Genomic DNA, 23,500 nt, shown 5'->3' with positions numbered 1-23,500 from the left:
GTTACATGTCTTTTCTCACATTTTCAGGTTGGGGGAAATGAGCATAAAAATAAAAATTTCAACATACTAAGTATCCTTAAGAAAGCACTCTGGAGGTAATTTAAACTGCCCCTTTTTCAAATAAAGTCTGATTGAGTCAAGTGACTTGGTGATTGTTGCACAGCTAGTTAATAAACGGAATCAGGACTAAGACCCAGCTTTCCTAGCTCTCCAGGCTAATGCTTTTAATAATAACTGTACTTTGACTTATCTCACAAATGCAACTGAGCTACAGGATGAAAAATATACTTAAGATGGTCGAAGATGATGATGATAGCATTGTTGGCCTTGGTCATCACCAGGATAGTATTTTATTGAAAAGACATGAATTTTTTAAAGAGCACAGACTATTCAGGCAAAAACATGCTCCTTTAGAAACATTTCAGTGTTGCTGTGTAAATAAATCATGCTAAGACATTTCTCTTCAAGTTTTTTGCCCCTTGCAGAGATAAGAATAAGCAAAACCAATAAGATTTTATAGTCAGATTTGAAGAAGGAGGTGGGCTTAGGAATTTCTCACATTTTTTAGTTAGGAATAGAATTAAGGAAAGAATCCTTCTCCTTCCATGCTCTTTCCCCCACAATTTCCCCTACCTCAGGTACCTGTTAAGAGCTTTCCTGAGAGATGGCCAGTATGAATTATGCGTCATATGCTTTTAACATAAAATTTTAAAACATCACAATGCATCTTATTTGGTATTTTATGCACCGATTTCTTGTGTGCTTCAGTTAAAATGGAACAATTTAATTCAACTCAATAATCATTTCTTAAGTATGACAGCAAGACTAGATGAAGAGTATACTTCTGCGTCAAAAACCTTGGTCTCTAGGTCTACCTTTTTCTTACCTGTCTTGACTTTGAATTTCTGGGTGAATCACTCACTTGTCTTCACTGTGATCCAGAAACCTCTTAAGACCAGAGAAATCTCAGCCATATAAGATAATAAATTCAGTGTGTAGGACAGTGCCACACATTTTGGTGCTTGATAAATGTTTATCAATTAATTGATTCATTGACAAGTTACCTTGGCAGAAGGAGTTTCTTCATGGGGTTGATCACTATACCAAAGAAATTCCAGGTCCAGATCAATCTATTTGATCAGTCCACTGAGGCATCAGGCAATCTAGGCAAACACAAGAGAAGTCCCTGTAAGGGACTTTGCATTTTACAGTAGCTTGAACAAATTGTACATGCAATTTTGGCCTGACAGATAGGATTCTGTACTTTTTTTTAAAAAGAGCAGTCAGGATGTTTCAAGCAGCTACTTGTTAGTTCAATTAACCCACCTTTATGAAGTGCTTTCTGTGAGTATGGTTTTGATTAAATAATAGACTGGGCCTCCTAGTTGCCTAGAAAATAAGATTAGCTTTTTAAAAAAAATTACAAAGTAAAATGATGAAGTGCTAATCTGGGTTACTAATTACTAAATACCAAAGTAGTTAGATACTTTGAAAGATCTCTTTAGGATCAGCAGGATGCCATGGATGGTAGAATGGTCTTGGAATCAAGAACTAATGGTTGTGTGATCATTGGCTAGTCAGCTCTCTGTACCCCAAGTTATAGATGAATATAGTAGAGAGAATTTCCATCTGCCAATGAAATTATAAACCTGGACCAAATGACCCACTATTAAATAATAAACTGGGCCAATTAAAGAAAAAAAAAAAAACTATGGTAAAGTTATCTGTTATTAAGTCATTTTAATTCAATTCAGTCAACATTTATTGTTTCATCAAGGCATGGTGCTGGATTTGATATAAAGAAAGTGAAAAAAACCTACTCTTAGATGCTCATATTCTTCTTGAAGGAGGGCACAAGTAAAGTTAATAGAAGCAATCATTTGAAATTTAACCCAACATCTACCCTAAGCAGTCTGAGAGCTGCTGGTGGTATTTGGTTGTTATTTAGTCATTTTCAGTCACGTTTGACTCTTTACAACCGCATTTGGGGTTTTCGTAGCAAAGACACTAGAATGGTTCCTTATCTCATTTTACAGATGAAGAAACCAAAACAAACAGAATTAAATAACTTACTTGGGGTCATACAGCTAGTATGTACTTGAGGCAGAATTTGAACTTTTGTCTTCCTGGTTCCAGGCCTGATACTGTATCCATTGTATCTTCTGGCTGTCCAGATAGTACTATCTTTTTGAAAATAATGATGCTTTTGCCTTATTTGAAGTAAGGATATGGTATTTATTCAAATGGCAGAAGTAAAAACATTTGGCTATAGAATTTGCTTCTATATTTACATTTGAATGCAGATATACAGGTATATAAGTTGTTTGGAATGCATTTCCCTCACAAAAATTATGTTCAATATAGTATTTTTGTGGTAAAGAGAAGTCAAGGGTCTGGGGAAGAAGAGGAGCTGGGATGGTAGGGTGAGCAGTAATATATGAGAAAGTAAGTTAGAGATGGGTCAAATCTGATATTTGGGAATTTGCCTCAAGCAAAATAGTGAAGCATCCCTGAGAAGTGGTCAGGGAAGAGGAAAGGCTAGAATGCTGTTTCAATTCCCCATCTTTACATTGTCCACATCTTCTTTCAACCCAGAAAGAGAAAGCACCATTTCTGATTAATGATTGAAGATATGATGTTCACCCAAATGGAAAGAAAGTACTTAAATGTTTTTGCTTTTAAAAGGATTTTAAAAGGATTTCCCTTTTTCCCCTACCTGGCTATAGCTATATACAAAAATTAAAGGATGGGACCAAGGCAAGTATTTCACCAGAAGAGATCCTGAAATATACATATATATATATATATAAAATCGAGAGTTCATTATATTCTGAAGGTGTTTCACCTTTGAAATAGGCAAATAGTGCAAATAATAGGTCCCGTGAAGTGGTCATATGAATCTGAATTATCACTATTTGAAGTTGTGATTATATAAAATATGGTCAATGGATGTAATCCATTGGAGATATTTAGTGTGAATTTATATAATGCAACTACTTCCCTAAATTCATTTTTCACACTTATCAGGATCTAACTGTACAATATGTCTTGTTACAAATTTAAGAGTTGCCTAAAAAATTAGATTGCCATTTTAAAAAAATAATAAAGTAAGATGATGAAGAACTAATCTAGGTTACTACTTTATTTAGATACTTTAAAGAAAGATACTTCTAATTATTCTAGGCATGTCAAAATGTATATAGCTATTTATCACCAGGGAATTAATAGTAAGGATCATATGGTAGGAAGAACCTAACATGGCAATTGAAGAAAAGTGAGTGTTAGTTCTGATTCTACTGCTATATTTCATGTGTTATCTCGACCAAATAATTTATCTGTAAGATATAATGATTAAACAGAATCCTTTAGGTCTGGTAATCTAGTCCATCTCTTTTAAAGTTGGGTTTTCTGTAAACATAAAGAGGAGGCTTTAAAAAACAACAACAAACTTACCTATATACAATATAAATCACATAGATTATCTTTTTGAAAACCAAGACAACCCTTTACATTTTCTTTGTATACCTCAGAAGAATTTAAAGTACTGAGCTTCTCTTTTGAACTATGAACTATGTGTTAAATCAAGTTGGAAAGAAGAAATTTAGGGGACTGCAAATCTACCACCTATTTCATATAGAAATAACTAAATAGTTTGCAAATAATTCAGCAGTCACACACTTTGGTTCTCAGAGGAAATTATTCCATTTATATTACTGCTATCAAATGCTGAAGTCATTATGTTGAATTATTTACTTAATAATCTCCTAAAGACCAACTATGGGATGAAGAATGGGCAAGGAGCCATAAAAATTCTGCTTAAAAAATGGCTTAAACATAGGGGAGAAATGAGAAAATAAGATCCCTAGTAACTGATGAGGATTTCTTTATTTCCACATAGAATAATAGGTTCCCTAGAGATCTATCTCTGATTACCTTGTCTGCTCCCTAGGTATGTACAGATCTCTTGAAGTCAAAACAGATTCTCTTCTGATTTGTTAATGGATAAGAATTAGGTATTGATTTCCCTAAGGTAACCTAAGAGACAAGATATACTGATGTTTGAGTTATCCACTTGAAAAAAAGATAGACATTATATTTGTGAAGAGACCCAGAAAGAAAGGGAGCCTTGAGTTTATAATTGTCCCAACCAATATTTCTGTGCTAGAAAAACATAAAGAGAAAAACAGTAAACTTTTTGATTGATACCCGTGCCAAGCACCAAGCCTCTAATGATAGATTATAATTTTGGCTGCAATCCTGTGTACCCCTTCTCTGTTTGACCATGAGAAGGCTTTGGACCTTCAGGTAGACCAGAGGATACATTTCTAAGGGATCCTTTATCCTCTAGTCATATCAATGAAGGGCTGATAAGCTTGAGGCGGTAAGACTCTGAGTAGATTATTTTATTCTGAATTCCTATTTCCCCTGTTTCCTCAGTAGGATTTCTAGAATTTTTCAATTCTCAATTCCCTAAACTTCTTTGTTGTAAGGGAGCCTTTAACCGCTGTCCTTACCCAAAGGTGTCCCAAGTACATGGCAAAGGTCCTTTCCCCTTCCTCATTGGAATTGCATGAGGAGGCTGTAAAATGGCCATTTATTTATATTTTTAAGAAGAAAAGATGTCATCCCCTCAGCCCTGCCACAGATAAAAGAGAGATAGTTATCAAACCCCCCCTGGGTTTGGAAGTATTTGGAATCAGTTACACTGCTTGGGGAAGTTGTTCTCACCCCATCTCACTTTTATTCAAGACAAGAAGCTGTATCTGAATTATTCTCTAAGTAGGCAAATTAGTTCTGACTGGGTTTGTGTATGCTATCTAAAGCTAGGGAAGAAAAGAAATTTCAGATGTCATTCCAATAAGAACTTAGAGAAACCTCCCAGTCCTAAAGGACAAGGTGGATGATAGGTGACATTTTCTTTCCTTAATAAACTGAAAGGATCCAGAATTAGGAATCAAAGAACCTCTTCCTGTCTCACCTTTTCATTTTACCAGATAAGAAACTAGGATCCAGATAGGAGAGTGGTGTTTTATCTAAGGTCATAATGGTAGTCAATATGTAATAAAATCCAAGTGTAGGTAGCTAGCCACTATACCATGCTGAAATGGGTGGGATACTTTTAACTAATATTCTCCAATATAGAGATGGGCTCATCCAGATATATACCTGCTGTCAGATCAGGTATCCATCCTTCAGTGCTTTTTTGCAGAAAAAATCAAAAGTTTGCTGCCTGCTCTCTGAGATTATCTCCGATTAAGCATATCTATATTTTGTTTGTACATAATTGTTTATGGATGAATGGATGGATGGATGGATGAATGAAGATTGGTTTCCTTCATGTCTTAGTTATAATCTCACCCTCTACAAGAAGCTTTTCCTGGTCTCTTTTAAAGCTAATGGCCTCTCTCTGAGATTATCTCCAGTTAAACCCATATATATTAAATTTGTGCATAGTTGTTTGCATGTTGTCTTCCCCATTAGAATGAGAATTCCTTGAGAGGGAGAGACTGTTTTTACCTTTTTTTGTGTGTTTCCAGCAACTTAGGCTTATGTCTAGCACATGGCAGGCGGTTAATAAATGACTATTGTTTGATGAAAAAACATTTAGTAAGAGCTTGCTTTGTGCTAAACTTGTGCTTAGCAATGGGGACACTGATAGAAAAAATTAGCCTCTATCCCAAGGATTCACAGTTTGAGGGGCATGATCAGTGAGGGTGGGAGAGTAGTGAAGAGAAATAATTCTCTAATGGAAGTATGTCCCTGACGCTGATTGGAGGCCTCAAGGACTAGGCTTTTTTGAGTCCCAAGATCAGTTTTTAATTGAAATCCTTTCTTGAAAGCTCTCAGCATTTCCAGTAGATAGATATATATGTGCTGCAGTACTCAAGATAAGTCTCCAGATAAAGGAAAGAGTCCTCATCCCTTGGAGAACATTTGTCTGCCTCAGAAAAGGTAGAAGGTATCTGCAGATGTGCATAGCAAAAAGAAAATATAGATTTTTTCTTCCCCAAGTTTGCTTTTGTATCTTTATGGCTGCCCCGCATTCCTAGCCACCCAGGGTTTTATACTACTGGTCTTACCCTCTCTGCGTGGCGTCATCATTTGTCTCATTAGTACCCTAGAATAAAAGTGGTAGCCACATTTTGGACAAATACCCTCACAAGGCAGGATTATGTCTCAGCAAGCGTACAAGTCCAACCACTCCATTGCAGAATCAGAATGTATGGACACTCAGAGAGCCTAAGCCCTGGGTTTTTGTATTATGAACTATTAACAGTTTAATGTACTTTTCTTGTTTTATGTGAAAGGAATAAGAATCCAAGAATAACAATGAAGTCATTTGAAAACATAATCTATAACTACTCGTTAAATTTCCTTTTCAATATACATTTTGTTCAAAATATAATCTGCATAGAACCTAAATGCATAATTTTATAATTTAATGTGTTGTGTCTCTTTCTTGGTATTCCTATGTCAGTCTTTCCTGTTCCTCCCAAGTTGGCTCTTTATTCAGTTAACATGAATGCTTTGTATATTTTAAAACAACAGGCAATAAAATTTGATTTAACCACCTGTCTGTGAAAGATGTTTTGTCTCCTTTGGAGAGTATGTGTATTGTGTGTTTCTGTATCAAAACATCTGGAGCTCTGAGCTGGTTGAAATGTGTTCCTTTAAGCACCTGTAGCTTCATAGGGGAGTCTTTAACTACTTTTTCATTTTTACTTTAAATTATTTACTTGATACTATGCCTGATTTACTCCTACTTTATACAAAAACATATGCTTTTCATCTTCAGGGTCTTTCCAAAACAGGAATAAATCTCACTTTCTTTCTTTCTCCCTTTTTCATCTTAGCCCAGTTATCCCTGTCAGTCAACAAAGCAGAGCTCCAAATAGTTGCTGACTGTGCATGAATTCACATGTGTGTGACAAGTGTGCAAGAGAAGCTGTGTTATTTGCATTCCCAGTCCCTTGACAAAGTTGTGACTGAATATAGTTGATGAAAACAGCTGGCTCCTAGCGCCTCACACTGACTTATTTCTGCTTAGTCTCTCAATAAATGCGAAGCTCACTTGGGGAAGCTCACTTGTTTACCTCCACTTATCAGACTTGCTGGGAACTGATTGGGGATGAATCAGCTTTAGGCAAAGGTGCCTTTATGTTTGTGTTATTTCTTAGAAGATGAAGTCTTTAAATAGTAATATCTTGCAGGTTGAAGAGCTTTATGGTTTAAAATTAGATCCATTATAGATTCATTAACTAGTGCTGTTTCCCAATTCACAAGTTTTTGCTCGTGTAACCAGCAATGCCCTCAGCAGGTTTGTTTGTCCTCGGGTCCTGTATGAGCACATTACACTTTGCTTCCAGAAATGATTATGGTATTAAAAAGCTCCACTTTTGTGGAGCAACAGCAGGCTCAGGAGAAATCTTCTTCCTCTTGTGTATGGAGAATGGGGCAGTGGAGAACAAATACATCATATACCAGAGCTTGAAATGGAAGATTTCATTATTTTCTTGCTCTTTGATCTCTGGGAAATTTGGGAAGTGACTCCCTTTATTTCTTGCTAGTTATAAATAGATCTTTAATGGGAAAGGAGCCCTTTCCCCATATCTCTCTGAATCTAAGTAAGGACTTTTTGAAGTATATCAGATAAACCTGGAAATCGATTGGTAGTAGGATATATGTTTTACTAATTCTATTCATATAATCTGCTACATTGATTTTGGTGAGCTTTTAACTAACAATGAAAATATCGAAAGTCATTTTTCATGTCATGTCTAACTCTTCATGACCCCATTTGGGGATTTCTTGGCAGAGATACTAAAGTGGTTTCCTTCTCCAGTTCATTTTACATATGAGGAAATTGTGGTAAACAGGATTCCCAGGGTCGTATAGTAGCTATAAGTGTCTCAGAGGCTGGGTTTCAACTCACCAAGATGAGCCTTCCTGACTTCAGGCCCAGGTTTTATCTACTGGCTACCTAGCTGCCCTGAAAATATCAAAAAGTGGACAGTAAAGGAGAGTGAAGAATCCTGGTGGCTGTACAGACTGATTAAGTGATAAAGTCGTGTGTATGTGTGTGTTTGGGTAATCTGGAATCAGAAATGTCATCTCTTTAGTTTCATTGTCACCAAATAATAAATAGGATTGAACACTGGTCAGGCTGGAGCCAGGGAATGGGAATATGAAGGAAGGTTATTTTGTTCAGTGTGACTCTTCTTTGCTCCTGTTAATTTTACCTTACTGGCTTATCCTGGTCTCATAGCTTTGGTCAGAAAGCATTTATTTATTAAATGCGTGCCATGTGCCAAGAGCTGTGCCAAGTCCTGGACATGAATACAAAGAAAGATAAGACAGTCTGTCCCTGTGCTCAGAGGGCTTAAAGTCTAATTCCTTTAAGTGAGAGCATGAGATCTGGCATTCTGCAAAACAGACAGAGAATTAGTGAAGCTTCCAGGGAAATGTTTTGTAAATCTTTTCTCTAGGAACTTACTTATGTGTGTATCATTATTTTCTTTGGATGAGAAATTTATTTAACTCTAATAACATGTCTTGGAAACAAAATCTCAACAAAATAGCAATCTTCTTAGTTAGCACGTGGTCTATATACTCCTTCATCAATGAGATTTTATTTATTTTTTTTAAGGAAGAGATAAATCACATTAAGCAGATTTCCAAGGGGTGTTGAAATATTCTGTTCATACTGAAATAGCATGGTCTCAGATATCTAGAACTAATTATTAGCCCACCATCTGGGGACTGGAAATATCCTGGCACCTCCTTATAACATTAGAAAGTTGGATTCAGTATTAGATGGATTTTAAATGCATGGTCTAGAGGAAATTCAGTTATTAAAATACCAAATGGAGCTCCCTGGAAGGTGTTCCACTTTATAATTTGGTCCTAGGATGTGGATCCCCATGATCATGGGGTGGTATTCTTTTTTTTATTGTGCTGGGGATTTTTATAGGAATAATATTTAACTTGTACTGGATTTCATTGTATATTAAATACCCTCTTACTGTAGTTCAAGATCTCATTATACCACACTGCCAACTCATGGAACTTGGAGTTCTTTAAAACTCCCTCATTTTTTCAGAACAGTTCCTGTTTAACCATACCTTACCCATTTAGATTTGTGAAGTTTATTGTCTTGGAGCCAGGTAATTCTATATTTCTCCCTGATGAATTTGACTTATTAGATGCAGCCCAGTGCTGAAAAGACCTCTCAAAGTCCTTTTGCATCCTGTCAGCCTCTGTGTGTTAGCTATCCATCCCTTCTAACGAGGTGTTATCTGCAAACTACTGTCCTTGCGTTTGTTTATTCAATTCATTGTAAAAGTGTTAAACAACATCAAGGTAAGCCCCCTTCCCTGCTAACATTGAACTATTATTAACTACTTTGTGAGTATGTTAATGCTGATTGTACATTTGGTCCTGGATCCATATGTGTATTATTGTCTGAACTATATCTCCTTCTTTTCTGACTTTATCAGAAGCTTTAATGAAATCTAGATAAATTATACTAACAGTGTTTCCCTTATCTATTAATCTAGTCATCCTGTCAAAAAAGGAAATGAGTTAGTCTGATGTAACCTTCCTGACCTGACCCACATTGGCTTTTTATAGTCACCATTTCCTTTTCCAGAATTCAGCAATCATCTTTTTAATGATATGTTGTAGAATTTTCCCAGGAATTGAGAAGGAAAAGCATTTAAAGCTTGGGGTACTGTCAATGAATATGCACAGCATAGGTAGAGAAGAGAGAGGCACTGAGAGTAGGGGGACCAGTACCCTCCTTGGGAGATTGTCCCCCATGATTTACTCATCATCTCCCTTTTGAAAAGTGAGCTCCTTCAAGTGAGGGTTGTTTTTGCCTTTCTTTGCATCTCTAGTGCCTGAGCACACCACATAGTATAAAGTGGCCAGTTAATAAAGCCTGAAGATATAGGTCCATCTTCTGATCTTAGAGGTCTTGGATTCATCAGGGGCAGTTTGGTGTCCTGGTACTAAGCACAGAATTGACATTTAACAAATATTGATTGATTGATTATTCTTTCTCGCTATCCCTGTACACATCTTGCGTATCAGTTCCCCTGTCATCATTTTCTTCTGTCATTTCCAGGGGAAAGGATATCTACTTTGCAGAGATTAAAAAATGTAGAAGATGTTCTGCACCTCATAGGATCACATATGAAATAGGTGTGAGAATTGTGGGCTTTGGGGAGGGGATCCCATAGGATAACTTTAAGAAATGTTAAAACACTGCTCTTTGCCCAGTTGTTCTATTATATTTGAGTTGGGTCCCAATCTCCTGGCATTTTTTATTTCTAGTTCTAGTCAATGGCTTGGTATATGTTGCTCACACTTATTATTTAGATTATGATTTTCTTGGGTAGGGAAGTAATAGCTCAGGTGATGTGATGATCAGGTATGTTGTGTTCATGGCTCACAGCTTGGTCTCCCATATTCCTCCCATTTCTATTTTGATTTTTCAGTCAGATTGATTCTTCCTTTCTTAATATCCTAGAAGAACATCTTTCAGGCTTAAAATGTATCAGTAAAGGACTGCAGCCAAAGTTCTTGCATTTTACAGGAACATTCAATCTCCTTTATCTGACCTCTTCCTGGCCTTGAGCTGTTGTCTTATTTCCCCTGAGAGCCTAGAACATGCTTTTTAAAATCAAAAGAAAGAGGAGGAGGAGTTTAAAACAAACAAAGAAAAACAACAAAACCACTTTGCCTAATGAAGAACTTGCTCTGATTTCTTCCTGGAGAGAGAAGGGGAATAAGCTGTTAGCCAGTCTCTTAGCCTGAAATTTCTCCTTACAAGGTGTGCTGGACCAATAGACACAGTATTAAGGCTTGAAAGGCCTTTGCTTCTTCACCCCTTTGCCATCCTGAGTTGAAGATCTCTTTTTCTCATAGCACTATGCAGTGCAATAGGCAGGGCAGGAGAAGGACCGCTTTCCCCTTCCCTTTAGGTCCCATTGCCCTCCCACGATTGGAAAGTACTTGGGCACTTTGGTCATATTTCATTTGGCATTTTCAGTTCTAGGTACAAGGGGCGGAGTTCTTGGGTAACTCCAGAAAAAGTAAGAGAGACTGCCCTAATCTGCTAGCTTTCACTATGCAAGTGAATCTGGCCACATGGTTCATGGAAGGAGGCTTCTTCTGCCCCTTTGAAAGATTTTGCCTTCTTCCAGAAGAAAGTCCTCCAACTCTTTCACATGGTTGCTTCCATCTTAGGTGACCTGACCATGGGCCAAAGCCCAGATGGAAGAGCAGTACTCCTGCCAAATCAGCATCATTGAATATTTATGGAACGAATCAGAATGACAGATTGGCTTGCAAAGAGTGCTCCAAAGAATGCATGTCCTCATGAAGAAGTTAGCTTCTGAGAGGTTTAGGGTGGAGACGGGGGAATGAAGATGCCCCAAGGCGATTGCAGATAGCAGTTCTACTTTGGCTGGGTTAGTGTGAGCATGATCTCATGTTCCCAAGCTGTAGAAGTATGTACTGGGAATCTTGTTTCAATTTTGTCTCCTTTCTCAATTCATTCTACAGTTGGCTTAAATCTACCTTCTATGTAGTTAACTAATGATTCTGATTTTATTTTAAAACTATTGTTTAGGACTAAAAGGATCTTCATGTCCTTCATGATAAGAAATGAAGTAACAGTCTCTAAGAATCACAGACATTCTTTGGCAGATCCTAAGTTATATATTACTGGATCCTGGCATAACAAGTCAGCTGATCAGGGCAAGAGGGAAGGGACCAACCTGGGGACAGCCAAGTCTGCTTGTGTTCTTAGCTTCCATGGAGATTATGACATGAGGGTGTTGTGTCTATAGAAGTCCATGATTCAAAGAGGAAAGAAAATCTGGAGAAGAAAAGAAATAATGATGACAAATTCTGAGACCCATAATATATTCTATTGGAAGTGTGAAAGAAAACAAATGTCAGTTCTTCTGTCTGGGGACAGAGGGTCCCCTGATGGAATGCTAGTGTTAGAGCAAGCGTATTAGAAAGGTTTATTTTATCAAAGCAGTGAGACTATATATTCTGACTGTCCGGGTAAACATGAAATTTTGGGTCCTGTGCCCAGCTTCAAGAGCTGGCTCCATGACCCTTCTCAAGTGTTCTGCTCCATTTTGCAGAATTAAATCATTATTTAAAGCATAATGCATCATTCTTGGCTCTGGGTGGGTGATAGGGATACAAATAAAAGAAAGAGAAAAAAACAACTTAGTTTCTCTCACTTTAATAGCTTGAGAAGAGAGACATGATTGCAATCATGTGACAGGGACTGAGTGCTCTGCCAAGGACTTTCTTCCCCTTGTGGTAGTTTGCTCAAGACTGTGAGAGTCCTCGATCCTTGTTCTAGCCATTTTTATGACTGCAACATGTCACCTAATTAAAGTAATTTCTGTTATTGGAATTGGTGATTCTGGGTTCTATTAACTGGTTCTGTTCTGGGGGCTGGACATGTACAGATGTGGGAAGCAACTGGGAACACTGGAAAGAACATGGACTCTGGAGCCAGAAGACCTGGGTTTGAATTCTCATCTCTAAAACTGTGGTCTTGGGCAAATCACATAGCTTCTCTGTCCCTCAGTTTCCTCATCTGTAAAATGTGATGAGCCAGAGAACTCTGAAGTCCCTTCCAGCTTTGAATCCAGCTATGAATCTTAGTTTAAAGCTGCTGTATTATGGAGAGCCATCGTGCAGACTTAGACATAGAGTCCTTACCAAATACAATTCAGCAGTCCCCTGATTCTTGGGAGAGCCAGGCAGACAAGCAGGCATCAGTCACAGTCAGAAAGAGGCTAGCCTCTACCTTCTACATAATGTGAGCCTCTGTGTGCTCACTGTCACACAAAGCATACTTCAAATACCAGGCAGTTTTATGTGTCTGTGCAGAGCTTTAACTAGGAATTCTTGTGCCTGGGGGAATCTCAGCTGGGGGGAAGGGGAGAACTCGGTATGTCGGAGTCCTCACTGCTTGCTGCTTCTCCTTTTCCATGTATAGTCAATGGGTTGGCTCATTAGCAACTCATCGGTAGTCAAGTCAATACAACAATTCTAATGTGCCAAGTCTGTGTTGTGTTAGAAATTTACACAGGAGCAAAAAGGCAGTTCTTACCTGCAAGGTTGTTTACATTTTGAGTGGTACAGACAAGGCATAAAAAAAAAAAAAAAAAAAAAAAAAAGAGGGAGGAAGGAGGGAGTAAGTGAAAGAGAGAGAAAAAGACAGAAAGAGTTTAAGAAAGAGACAGAGAGAGAGAGAGGACAAAAAAACAGAGAGAGAGAAAAAGAGTTTAAGATAGCGACAGAGAGAGGGGGGAAAAGACACCAGAGAGAAAAAGACAGAAAGATTTTAAGATAGAGACAGAGGGGAAAAAAAGACAGAGACAGAAGGAGTTTAAAAAAGAGACAGAGAGGAAAAAAAGAGAGAAAAAAAAGAGTCTAAGATGGAGACAGAGAGACAGAGACAGAGAGAGAGGAAAAAAACAGACACAGAGAAAAAAACAGACCAAAAGAGTATAAGATAGAGACAGAGAGAAAGGAGAAAAAAACAGAGAAAAGGAGAGACAGAGTATAAGATAGAGACAGAGAAAAGAAAAAGAGACAGAAAGTTTAAGATAGAGACAGAGAGGAAAAGACAGAGAGAAAGAGACTAAAAGAGACAGAGATAGAGAAGGGGAAAAAAATAGACACACAGAGAGGAAACATTGACAGACATAGAGACAGACTCAGATAGAATGAGAATCAGAGATACAGAGAAAGAAAGAGACAGAGAGAAAGATTTTGAGAACATAAAGGCTGTCATTAAAAATAATAATAATTCTCCCTCTTCTATAGATTATTTCAGTAGTCTCTTATGTGTTGTTCTTGTCTCTGATCTTTCTCCTCTCCAATCCTCTGTCAGACTAGCATCAGATTGTCACCCCCTTGTTCCATATCATACAGCATCCTTACAGTATCTAAATCCCTCCATCTTTCAATCTCTTATTCTCCTGGATATAGGTTTGTTTTTATCATTGTTGGGTTTTAAAATTTAATTTTATTAGTACATTTTGTTTTTAAAATGCAAACTTTTATATATCATTCTCACTTTGTGAGAGGTCTCTTGTAAGAAAGTAAAACTACTATTAATAAATGATTTTGTTTAAAAGTACAAGCAATATTTCACATGTATAGCATCCTACACACACACACACACACACACACACACACCCCTTTCAAAAAAAATTAATAGAAATCTATTTTCTCTTGTTCTCACCCCACCCCCATCCCACAGAAAAAGAAAAACAAATTTGCTGTAATAAATATGTATATAGTCATACAAAACAAATTCCCACATTGACTGTATACAAAAATATATATCCTCATTCTGCCTTCCTATTTATCACCTCTGCCTGGAGGAAGATAAACAGATTTCATCATTGGTTCTCTGAAATCATAAACAACTATTTTATTTACTTTAGTTGTTATGCTTTCAGAGTTGTTTGTTTTTATAGTATTCTTGACTCCCCAAGTTGTCCTCTTTCTACTCATTTCATTCTTTAATAATTATAAAAATCCTCAAAATTGTTTACTTTTATAATATTGAGATACTGGTATAAACTTATTTGGTTTTGTTCACTTCATGTTGCCATTAGTTTATCAATTCAGCCTTTAATTATCATTTTGAAATCATCTACTTTCTAATTTCTGAAAGGAAAATAGTGCTTCATTATATTTATATAACATATAACTGCCATTCCCAGTGGTGTACTGGTAAATATTTAACAACAAGATCCCTGAAGGAAAAAAAAAATGGCATTCAACCCACTTTTTGGGAGGGGGTAGGGAGGTCAGGGTTAAGTGACTTGCAGTGCTCCTTTCACTGTGCTTTCTAATAGTGTGTTTGCATTTTTTGAAATAGGGACATGGTATTCAAACTACTTTTAAGTTTAATCTGCATTATTAATGTCTTCAGCGCTTTCTGAAATCTAGATATTCAACAGAACCATAAATCAAGTCGTGACCCTGTAGCCTTTGCTGATTTCCAAGGTTATAAATGCTTACATTGAAATTTTAACAATTTGCTCTCCAGAGCCAGGTAAAGCTGACTCCACTAGCCATTCCTGAACCAACAGCCATTTCTTTAGTTTCTGAGGGTTTTGCCACTATAAAAAGAGCTGCAATAAAAAATTTTGCACATAAAGGACCTTTTTTCTATTTCTTTGCTATTTTGGGAGATTATGGACCTACTAGTGCTACAACTGGGTCAAAAGATATACACTATTAAGTAACCTTTTATATATAATTCCAAAGTGCTTTTCAAAATGTATCCATTCCTAGGTCCACCAGTAGTGTGTCAATGTGCCTATTTTCCCATAGTCCTTCAAACATTTATCTTTTTTTTTGTTGTTGTTTGGTCATTTTTATTACTCTGATGGGTATGAGGTAGAATCTCAGAATTGCTTTAATTTGCATTTCTTTAATTATTTATGAGCTGGAACATTTTTAAAATAAGGCTATATAAAGCTTTGGTCTCTTTTCCTGGAAGCTCTGTTCATATCTTTTAGACCATTTATCAACTGGAGAATGGCTGTTCTATACCCTACAGTTCTCATTGATAAAATGGGATTGAATTAATTGATTCCCAAAGTCATTTCTGTCTCGAAATCCATGACCTTATTATGAAGATCCACTAATTCATTTGAGCTCACCATCACTCGGATTTAAGTACTCCTGGTAGTCTTATTCCCATTTTATAGATGAGGAAACAGAGTTAAGGGAAATCGGTATCCTTATATACTTATATACTTATGTCCAAGTTAGGATTTAGACACATGCCTTGTTGACTCCTAGTCTGGTCTCTTGCTTACTTCTGCTTAGAATACCCCTTACCCCAATTCTGTCTTATCTGGGTCAGATGCTCCCTTCTCTTCACAGCCTTCCCTAATTCTCCTCAACTTGGAGCCTTAGTTAGAAATGTTCAGAGGTCATGCAGAAGTACATATCATGCAAACAGCTTTTACAGGTGAAACTGCCTTCAAGATGCTTATGGTAATTAGGACGGACAGTCAAAGGATGGCCTCCCTTTATGATGCCCCCTTCCCACACACACAATGAGGTCAAGATCAAGGGCGCATATGGCAGTTCTGAGCCAGTCCAGGCTAAGTAAGCATGCTCATTTTTGTTTCTGTGCTACTAAAGGGCTCTCTAAATTAAATGCCTTGGGATAAAGCCTCAGTTGTATTGCCCTAGTTGCTAGTATATCAAATGGATGTAGTTTTTTCCCCCTTCCTTAGACTCTCATAACTCTATATTTCTTTTTTAAAGCAGTTGTCTTTTCACCTAATTCTATATTTGTATGCTAGTTTTATAGCCCTTACTGGTTTATAAGTACTCAATAAATAAAGTAATGAATAAATGACCTCTCTAGAATTCCTCCAAATTCCTAGTAGTGAATGAAGCTCAATAGGGTCTTTCAGAGTAAAATCAGCGTGTTCCTAGTCCTGTAATTCTGTAAAAATCATTGATATTTATAAAGAAACTTATCTTCCTGAAATGTTAATTGTGTATGACTGGCTATGATCAAGTAAAATGAGGTAAATGTGAAAACACAGTCTAGATGAGAAGTTAATACATAAAAAAAAAGTCTTCAAACCTAAAGCAACTTTCTAGAAGGGAAAATGGCAGAGAAGGTACCAGTCTGTATTGTTCCATCAATATTGGCCAAAATTAAAATTTTTAAAGTATAAGAAAGGGTAACTTTTCACACATAAAAATGAATCACTAAACTAATTCTCCCTTTGGTACTTTTTATACTTTGAATTTCCTATGATGTGAACCAGAAATGTCAAATTTGCTACCTGAGCTGCAGAAACACCTGAAAAATTTCTGAGTAAGCCTGAAGCAGATTGAAATATATTTGGGAAATGGTTACTAAAATACCAACTGCAGTATAGGTAATATTAATTTGTGGTTTTCTAAGTCTGTACAGCTGCAGAATTCCTTTTTATTTGTGTGACAGACACTACTGCTGTGTCCCAAATTATGAGAGGTAGCGTGGGATATAATAGATAGAGTGCTGAACCTGGAATCAGAGAAGCTCAGTTTGAATCCTTTCCCTGCTTCTTTTTACCTTTATGACCTTGCGTGAGATGATGTAACTATAGCTAACATTTATATAGCATTTTAAGCAAAGCACTTTTCATATATTGTTTTATTTGACCTCACAACAGCTTTGTGAAGTAGGTGCTAGTCTGTACTTCCATTTTACAGATGAGCAAACTGAGACTGAGAGAAGTTTTGAATCCGTCACTATTTCACTTTCTCACCTTTAAGTCTGTGTTCCCTATAATTCTAAGTTTGTAGAACTAAAGTTTATTCAGCTTCCTCTCTCTGAGCTGTTCTTTTCCTCCCCAATTCTTTGAGCTTCACTATGTTAGGAAGTTTTAGGACTGGCCAGTTTTTCATTTGGTGTCTAGCCCTACACTAAAAATTTCTTGAACTCTGGTGAAATGAAAATCATGTGCTTCCGATATTGCATTCTCGTGTCACATATTAAGACAGTAAAGCCATTTAAATTATTTTGCAACATACATGAATTGGAGGAAGGAGGATTCTATCCCAGGAGTGCTACTCAATTAAGCTGGAGTGACAGACCTGACCCCAGTCACAGTAGGCTCTCCTCTATTCCTGCTTTAAATTCTGCCCAGGTTTCTCATGTGCCCAGTGGAAGCTTATGAGAGTCAGAGTGAGATTGCTATAATGAAAATCTAAATACACAGGGGATCTCCAGGTACACAACCCACTATGGAAAGAAGGAACAAAAGCATCATGTCAGAGTTGGTAACCTGGGATACAAATCAATGATGGTCATGCTACCTTAGGAAATACAAAGTGTCTTTTGCAAGCTGATACTTTCTTTATTGTGATTTTCACTTTTACACCCACCCCACCCCCACCCCCGTTAGTTGTTTTAAATTGCATGACAGGAAAGAAGATAGGATGTGCATTTGTCAGGAGCAAGGGATGAGAGCAGGAGTGCTGAGTGCTCCAGAGTTTAACTTTGCAATGTTACCATGTTGACATTGCCATAACTTGGATGGGGAAGTTAGGGCTTTGTTCCAGGATGCAAGAATTAAAAGGGTTCTGGAAAACCTTGTGTCAGGGAGTACTTTACAGCTCAAAAATCTTCTGGTGACTCCTGCATGCCTTTTCTCCCAAAGTTTTACAATCTCAAGTAAGTATCCCTCCATCAACTCCAGCTTGCTTCAGATGCAAAAATAGACAGTTATGGTTCTGGATGTTGACTCAATATCTATCTTCAGAACTGCATACCATGTGCCTTAATTCCTGGTTTATAATTACAGAGGCCAAGAGTGACCATTTTATGCTGAAACTTTCTAGCTTCAGGAAGAAGAAATTCCAGTAAGAAGATAAAGTTTAGCATTTTCATAAGTGTTTCTTTTAGACTGTGTTTGGGGACAGAGAAATAGGAAGAAAGGTAAAATGGTGTTTCCTTTTGACTATTTATTTTACTTTCTTGATTCATATGAAGTTATGAACTGTAGCTCTTGGTGGTACTATTTTTAGAATTGCTTTGTTTTTCAGCTGCACCTCTTAAAATTACAGCCCCCATGGAACTGAGATTAGTAGAATTCAGTTAAGTGCCAACACGATGCCCAGATCTTCATGTTAACTCCAAGCTTCATTCCTTATTTTTTTGTTTCCATTAGCAGTCAGAGCTAGTTAGCAAAAACTGCTAGTTTAGAGCTCAGTTGACTGCATGGTCTCACCTCCTTCCCTTTCCCATGCCTTCTCTCTGAAGATGCTAATGAGCGAGGAAGCAGTCAAAAGACTCTGGGCTGTGGGAGAGGAGAGTCAAGAATTGGAGAGATGCACAAACTAGATAACCAGACCTTGAATAATGGACAGTTGACAGCTTGGGTGGGTTTGTACTGTGGAAGAAAGAATATTTATTTTTTTATTTATTTTTAATTTTACTAGCTAATGAAAGCCATTTAGATATAGCTTACTGGGAGCTGTAATGTGTAGTTTTCTTCTGATTCAGTTAAAAAAAAAAAGCAACAAAATGTTTGGTATGTAGGTTCCTCCCCCTGCCTCCTTCCAGTTGGCAGAACCCTCATCCCGCTGACTAAATGCTTTCTGCACCTGTTTGCCACATGTGGACCCTCCCTCCTCCTTTGCCTGTAACGTGAGGGTCTCAGGCTGGCGTTCCAACCATTTCATTGTCTCAGATGGGGTATGGGTGGAAGGGTGAGCTTGGAGAAGAGTGCTGGCTTCAGAATCCCCAGAGATCTGGCTTAGACCCATTCCTGTAGTTGTGGGACTTGTTTGTAAAGTGGGAGTAACACCTGATAAGTTTGCCATGAGGATCAAATATGATTCTGTGTGTACGGTATTTTATAAACAGGAAAACACTACATGTGTCAGCTGTTATTAGTGTTACTATTGAGGCTAATCTTAGCTCTGCTGCAATGCCGTCTGGACATGGCCTTCTACAGGAATCTAGTTTCTTTTGATGCTAGGCTAAGGGACAGGTATAGGGGATAGGACCTGAGGTTTCTTGATATAGGGAGCTCCTGGGAACTTCTCTGCAACCAAAAGCAAGTTGCTTAGAATACCAAGAAGTAAGAGGGCAAGTAACCTCCCAGGTATGTGTCAGAGGTGAGACTTGAATCCAGGTGGGCTTGGTTCACAATCAGGTTATTTATTCACACTATTTATACAGAAAATCAGCAAAATATCAATTTAGGTGGTAACTTTTATTTTCCAAAAATTTTTTACTTATATTAAGTAGAATTAAAGAACCAGAAATGAATATTTAATATTACATCTTTTTTTTCCCATATTTTACATGACCATGAACTTTTAGACTAGATTTGAGAGAAATCTTGACCATTAAATTGGATATCTAAAAATGCTGCATGGATAGATCAGTGTTATATGTGCAATGAATAGAATTACATGACCTTTAGTGTCATGTAATTCTATTCATTGCACATATAACATACACACACACACACACACACACAAAGTTTTCTTACAACTCTAACTTCATGTGTTCAGAGTTCCAATCATTAGCAATGGAGACAATCAATGAACTAATTTATTAAGCAAATACTATTAGCTTGGACAAGTCTTACCTTTTTTTGACCTCAGTGTCTCCATTTGCAAAATTATCACAAATAGGCGATTGTGAGATCACAAGTGGTAAGTGGCTGAATTAAGATATTAACCTGGGACTTTGGTGTCCAAATTCAGAGCTCCCCTTCAAGCGCTGTGTTGATGCTTTATTAGCTTTTGTAAGCAATCAAAAATGGTACACAGGGAAAGGGGAGCATATGGGGAAAGGAAAGCAGACGGTTGTCAGGAAGGACAGACTGAGGTCACCAAAAATAAAGTTAATTCCATCCTATTGTATTTAAAATCATCAGTTTATTTTTTTATCTAATCTCTGGTTTTTACTCTGGTTCAATCTCACTAGCCTATTGTTTAAAAAAAAATGGAGAGGCTGGTAGTGTTTAAAATTCAATTGGAAAGTATCATATTCTGGTGAAATCCTGCTGGGGGAAAGCCTTTTGAATGACAATAAGAAAATGGACAAAAGCAGAGGGAGATTTGTACAGTGATAAATGAGTTGGCAATTAATCTCTGCACAACTGTCCTCCTTATATGTAAAGGGGAGGGGATGTACTTTGGGAGTCTCAGTGCCTGGATTTTAATGGAATTTTAAAAAGAAAAAATATGAATGTTTTTTTCCTCAAGCAGACTTTAGCCAACAAGCTGTACTTCTGGCTGGAGAGCTAGCAGTTACTTTTATCTGTGTATTTATTGGCTGGCACATAACCTAACATGTGGGATGTTGAGGCTGTGTTGACTGCATCTGACCGGGGGATCACTTGTGATCATGTAGAAAGTGGATTTATTTGGAAGTAGCACATTTCTATTTTGAATTTGAACCTGGGGAAAGTATTTTGCATACTAAGTGAACTCTTTCAAAGATGTGACTTTGTACAAGTTCTGTATTGAAGCTGAAAAAAAAAAAAAAGGATAAAAAAGAGATTTGCCTTAATCGCCTAGTATGTTCTAGGTCATTGCTGCAATTAAGATTTCTTTCTCAGACTAAGCCTTAAACCGGGAATATGTGGCTGCTGTCTGGCTCATCACTGCAAACCCCAAATTTTCTATTATGATGTAAATATCCTCACAGTAAAGCCTTTTAGAGTTTTTTGGCAATGGGTAATCTCTCCTCTGCCAAAAGGTAGGCTCCCTGGTGTCTTGCAAGCTCACAGCTTGCAAGGTAAACACTGGGTGACCTATAAGCCAGCCAGTCAACTTGTACATTGCCATATTAGGTAAGTAGCTGAGATTGGTGTCCGGGGACAAGCATTGCCGGATGGCAGCTAAACCTAACATGCTGCTGGGAGCTGGAGTCCAAACCCAGGGAGACATGACCCAATACTGGCACATTCATTATAATGCATTATGATGAGAGGGCTTTGCACTTAGAATTTTCATGTGCAGATATAATATTTGAAGGCTGAAGTTTAGTTGGGGAGGTAAGAGAAAACATAGGACTGTTTGCTTTTAGACCAAGGAAGCAATGATATTTCCCTTCCTCTTGTTTGTTTTTTAGTGCTGTTTTTGTAGAGCCCAGTGGGGAGGGAAGGCATATAAAACCATGTCTCAAATTATCTTAGGAAATGAACAGAACAATTAAGATAATTTTTAAAATGTAAGACTTCTAGTAACAAAGTATTTTCCAAGAACTAGTTCTTAACAATGTGTATATATATGTAGCAGAGAGGGAAAGGAGTAGAAACACTGGGAAAGGTGGGTTAGAGGGGATGCCTTTTGGGATGGGTTGCCTTGGATTCCAGTTTTGGCCTGGTACATATGAGCTGTGTGATGTTGGGCTTCTCAGCTACCTTCTCTGTGCATACATTTGCTTTCTCCTTTGCAGATTAGAAGCTCTGGCCATATCATGATGGTGTTTAGTAAGATTTAAAATTCTTTGCTCAAATATAGGCTTAAAGAGCTTTGAGTTTTTCATTTTATCTTATCCCTTTTATTTTCCTGTAGTCAATCAATAGAAAACTCTTATAAAGGTAGCTCAGGGAGCAGTTTGTTGTTCATAATGCATAACTTAGCACTTGAAGCAAAAGCACTTTATTGATGTATCCTTAAAACTGTGAATCCATCTTTTTCCCTGGAGGTTTTCTTCCCCTGGCTAAATGATAGAATTGCTAGAAAGCTGCTGGAAGTCAGGGAAAGCTTCTGTCTTTTTTCCGATTCCCTCAGTTCCTTTCATTTTATTTCTTAGGAAGATCCTTGAACTGAAATTTCAGATGTTGCTTTGTTTCAGAGGAACAGATGGAAGAGGATATATCAAAAGACTTATCTGAATTCAGGTGTTTCTTATTCCCCACAAAGGAGCAAGTATATTTATTTGCCTGTGTTTTCAAGATAGGTCTAAATTCTTATGACACATGGCACCAGTCCTGCTCAGTGAGAAAATCCATGTCTCAAAAATTTCATGATTATGTTTCAGTCCACCAGTTACCCAATTAAATTGTCCCTTGTATTTTCACTGACATTAGTGTTCCTGAGCCTAGGTCAAGGAATTAGTCTTGAACCTGTGCTAATTACACATATCTAAGGTGAGAGAGAATAGCATACCTGAATTCTTTGCCTTTCATTAATCTTTTGTTGGTGGTGTTATTAGCAAGGTTATTGGCTGTTCCATAGGTGCAAGCACTTAACCAAATAAACCACTTATGTGTGATGCCGTTACATTAGATTTCCTTCACCAGCTTTGTGCAGACAATTACTGCCCTTTCCTTTAGTCTTCTCCTTTCTGCTTTTCTTTTCCTTCCTTTTCCCATTCCCTGATCCTTCCCTCCCCATTTCTATACTATCTTACTTTACTTTTATCTACTCATCTTTATCACTTCCAAGTCAAGAATCCACAACATAAAAAGAATAAATTGAACAACTGTATGATGAGTTTCAGGAGAAAGAGTGGACCTTCTCTTCTTTTTTCCATCTTTTCTCCTTATCACCATCATCATCATCATAATATCTTCATCATTTTCACTACTCTGCTGACAGCTTTTTATGTGCTAAACTCCAAGAGGGCAAAGAGATAAAGACTTCTTAAGTTAGTTCTCTGCAACATGGGGAACTTTATTGCTGCAAAAGAAAATGTTTAACAGATCAGTGTGCCCTCTTAAAAATCTAATTCAATTCCTCAAAGATGTCTTAAATACTGGTTATGTGGTAGGCCCTGTGATAGTAGCCTAGTGACATAAAGATGTAAAAAGAATCTCTTCTTTCCAAGGACCTTCCATCCTGCTTGAACAAATACTGAGGAAATCATGATATGAAGACAAGGGACAGGACAATGAGATGGAAGCACACAGTCAGAAGGGAGGAAAGAAATTTGGTAGGCATACATTTTGGCTTTTCT

At 37.4% G+C, this 23,500-nt stretch overlaps 1 protein-coding gene across 12 annotated transcripts in view; it reads left to right on the top strand.

Annotated features, from left to right (window-relative positions):
* Nucleotides 1-23,500, top strand: part of SVIL (supervillin) — a 254,897-nt gene that overhangs the window by 96,097 nt on the left and 135,300 nt on the right. The window contains exons 1-2 of one of the 12 annotated variants that reach the window (XM_031939764.1): nucleotides 20,078-21,590; nucleotides 23,372-23,476. The exons of 9 other annotated variants lie outside the window; for them this stretch is intronic. In XM_031939764.1, the coding sequence (XP_031795624.1) occupies nucleotides 23,440-23,476 (37 nt within the window). In that variant the 5' untranslated portion in view covers nucleotides 20,078-21,590; nucleotides 23,372-23,439. Of the gene's footprint in view, nucleotides 1-20,077; nucleotides 23,477-23,500 lie in introns of those variants that run through there. 2 more of the 12 variants (XM_031939763.1, XM_031939773.1) reach the window with 2 other exon arrangements.

The sequence above is a fragment of the Sarcophilus harrisii genome, chromosome 5 (assembly GCF_902635505.1).
Source record: "Sarcophilus harrisii chromosome 5, mSarHar1.11, whole genome shotgun sequence".
NCBI lineage: Eukaryota > Metazoa > Chordata > Mammalia > Dasyuromorphia > Dasyuridae > Sarcophilus > Sarcophilus harrisii.
The sequence above is the reverse complement of the archived record's forward strand: the minus strand, read 5'-3'. Positions and strand labels throughout refer to the sequence as shown.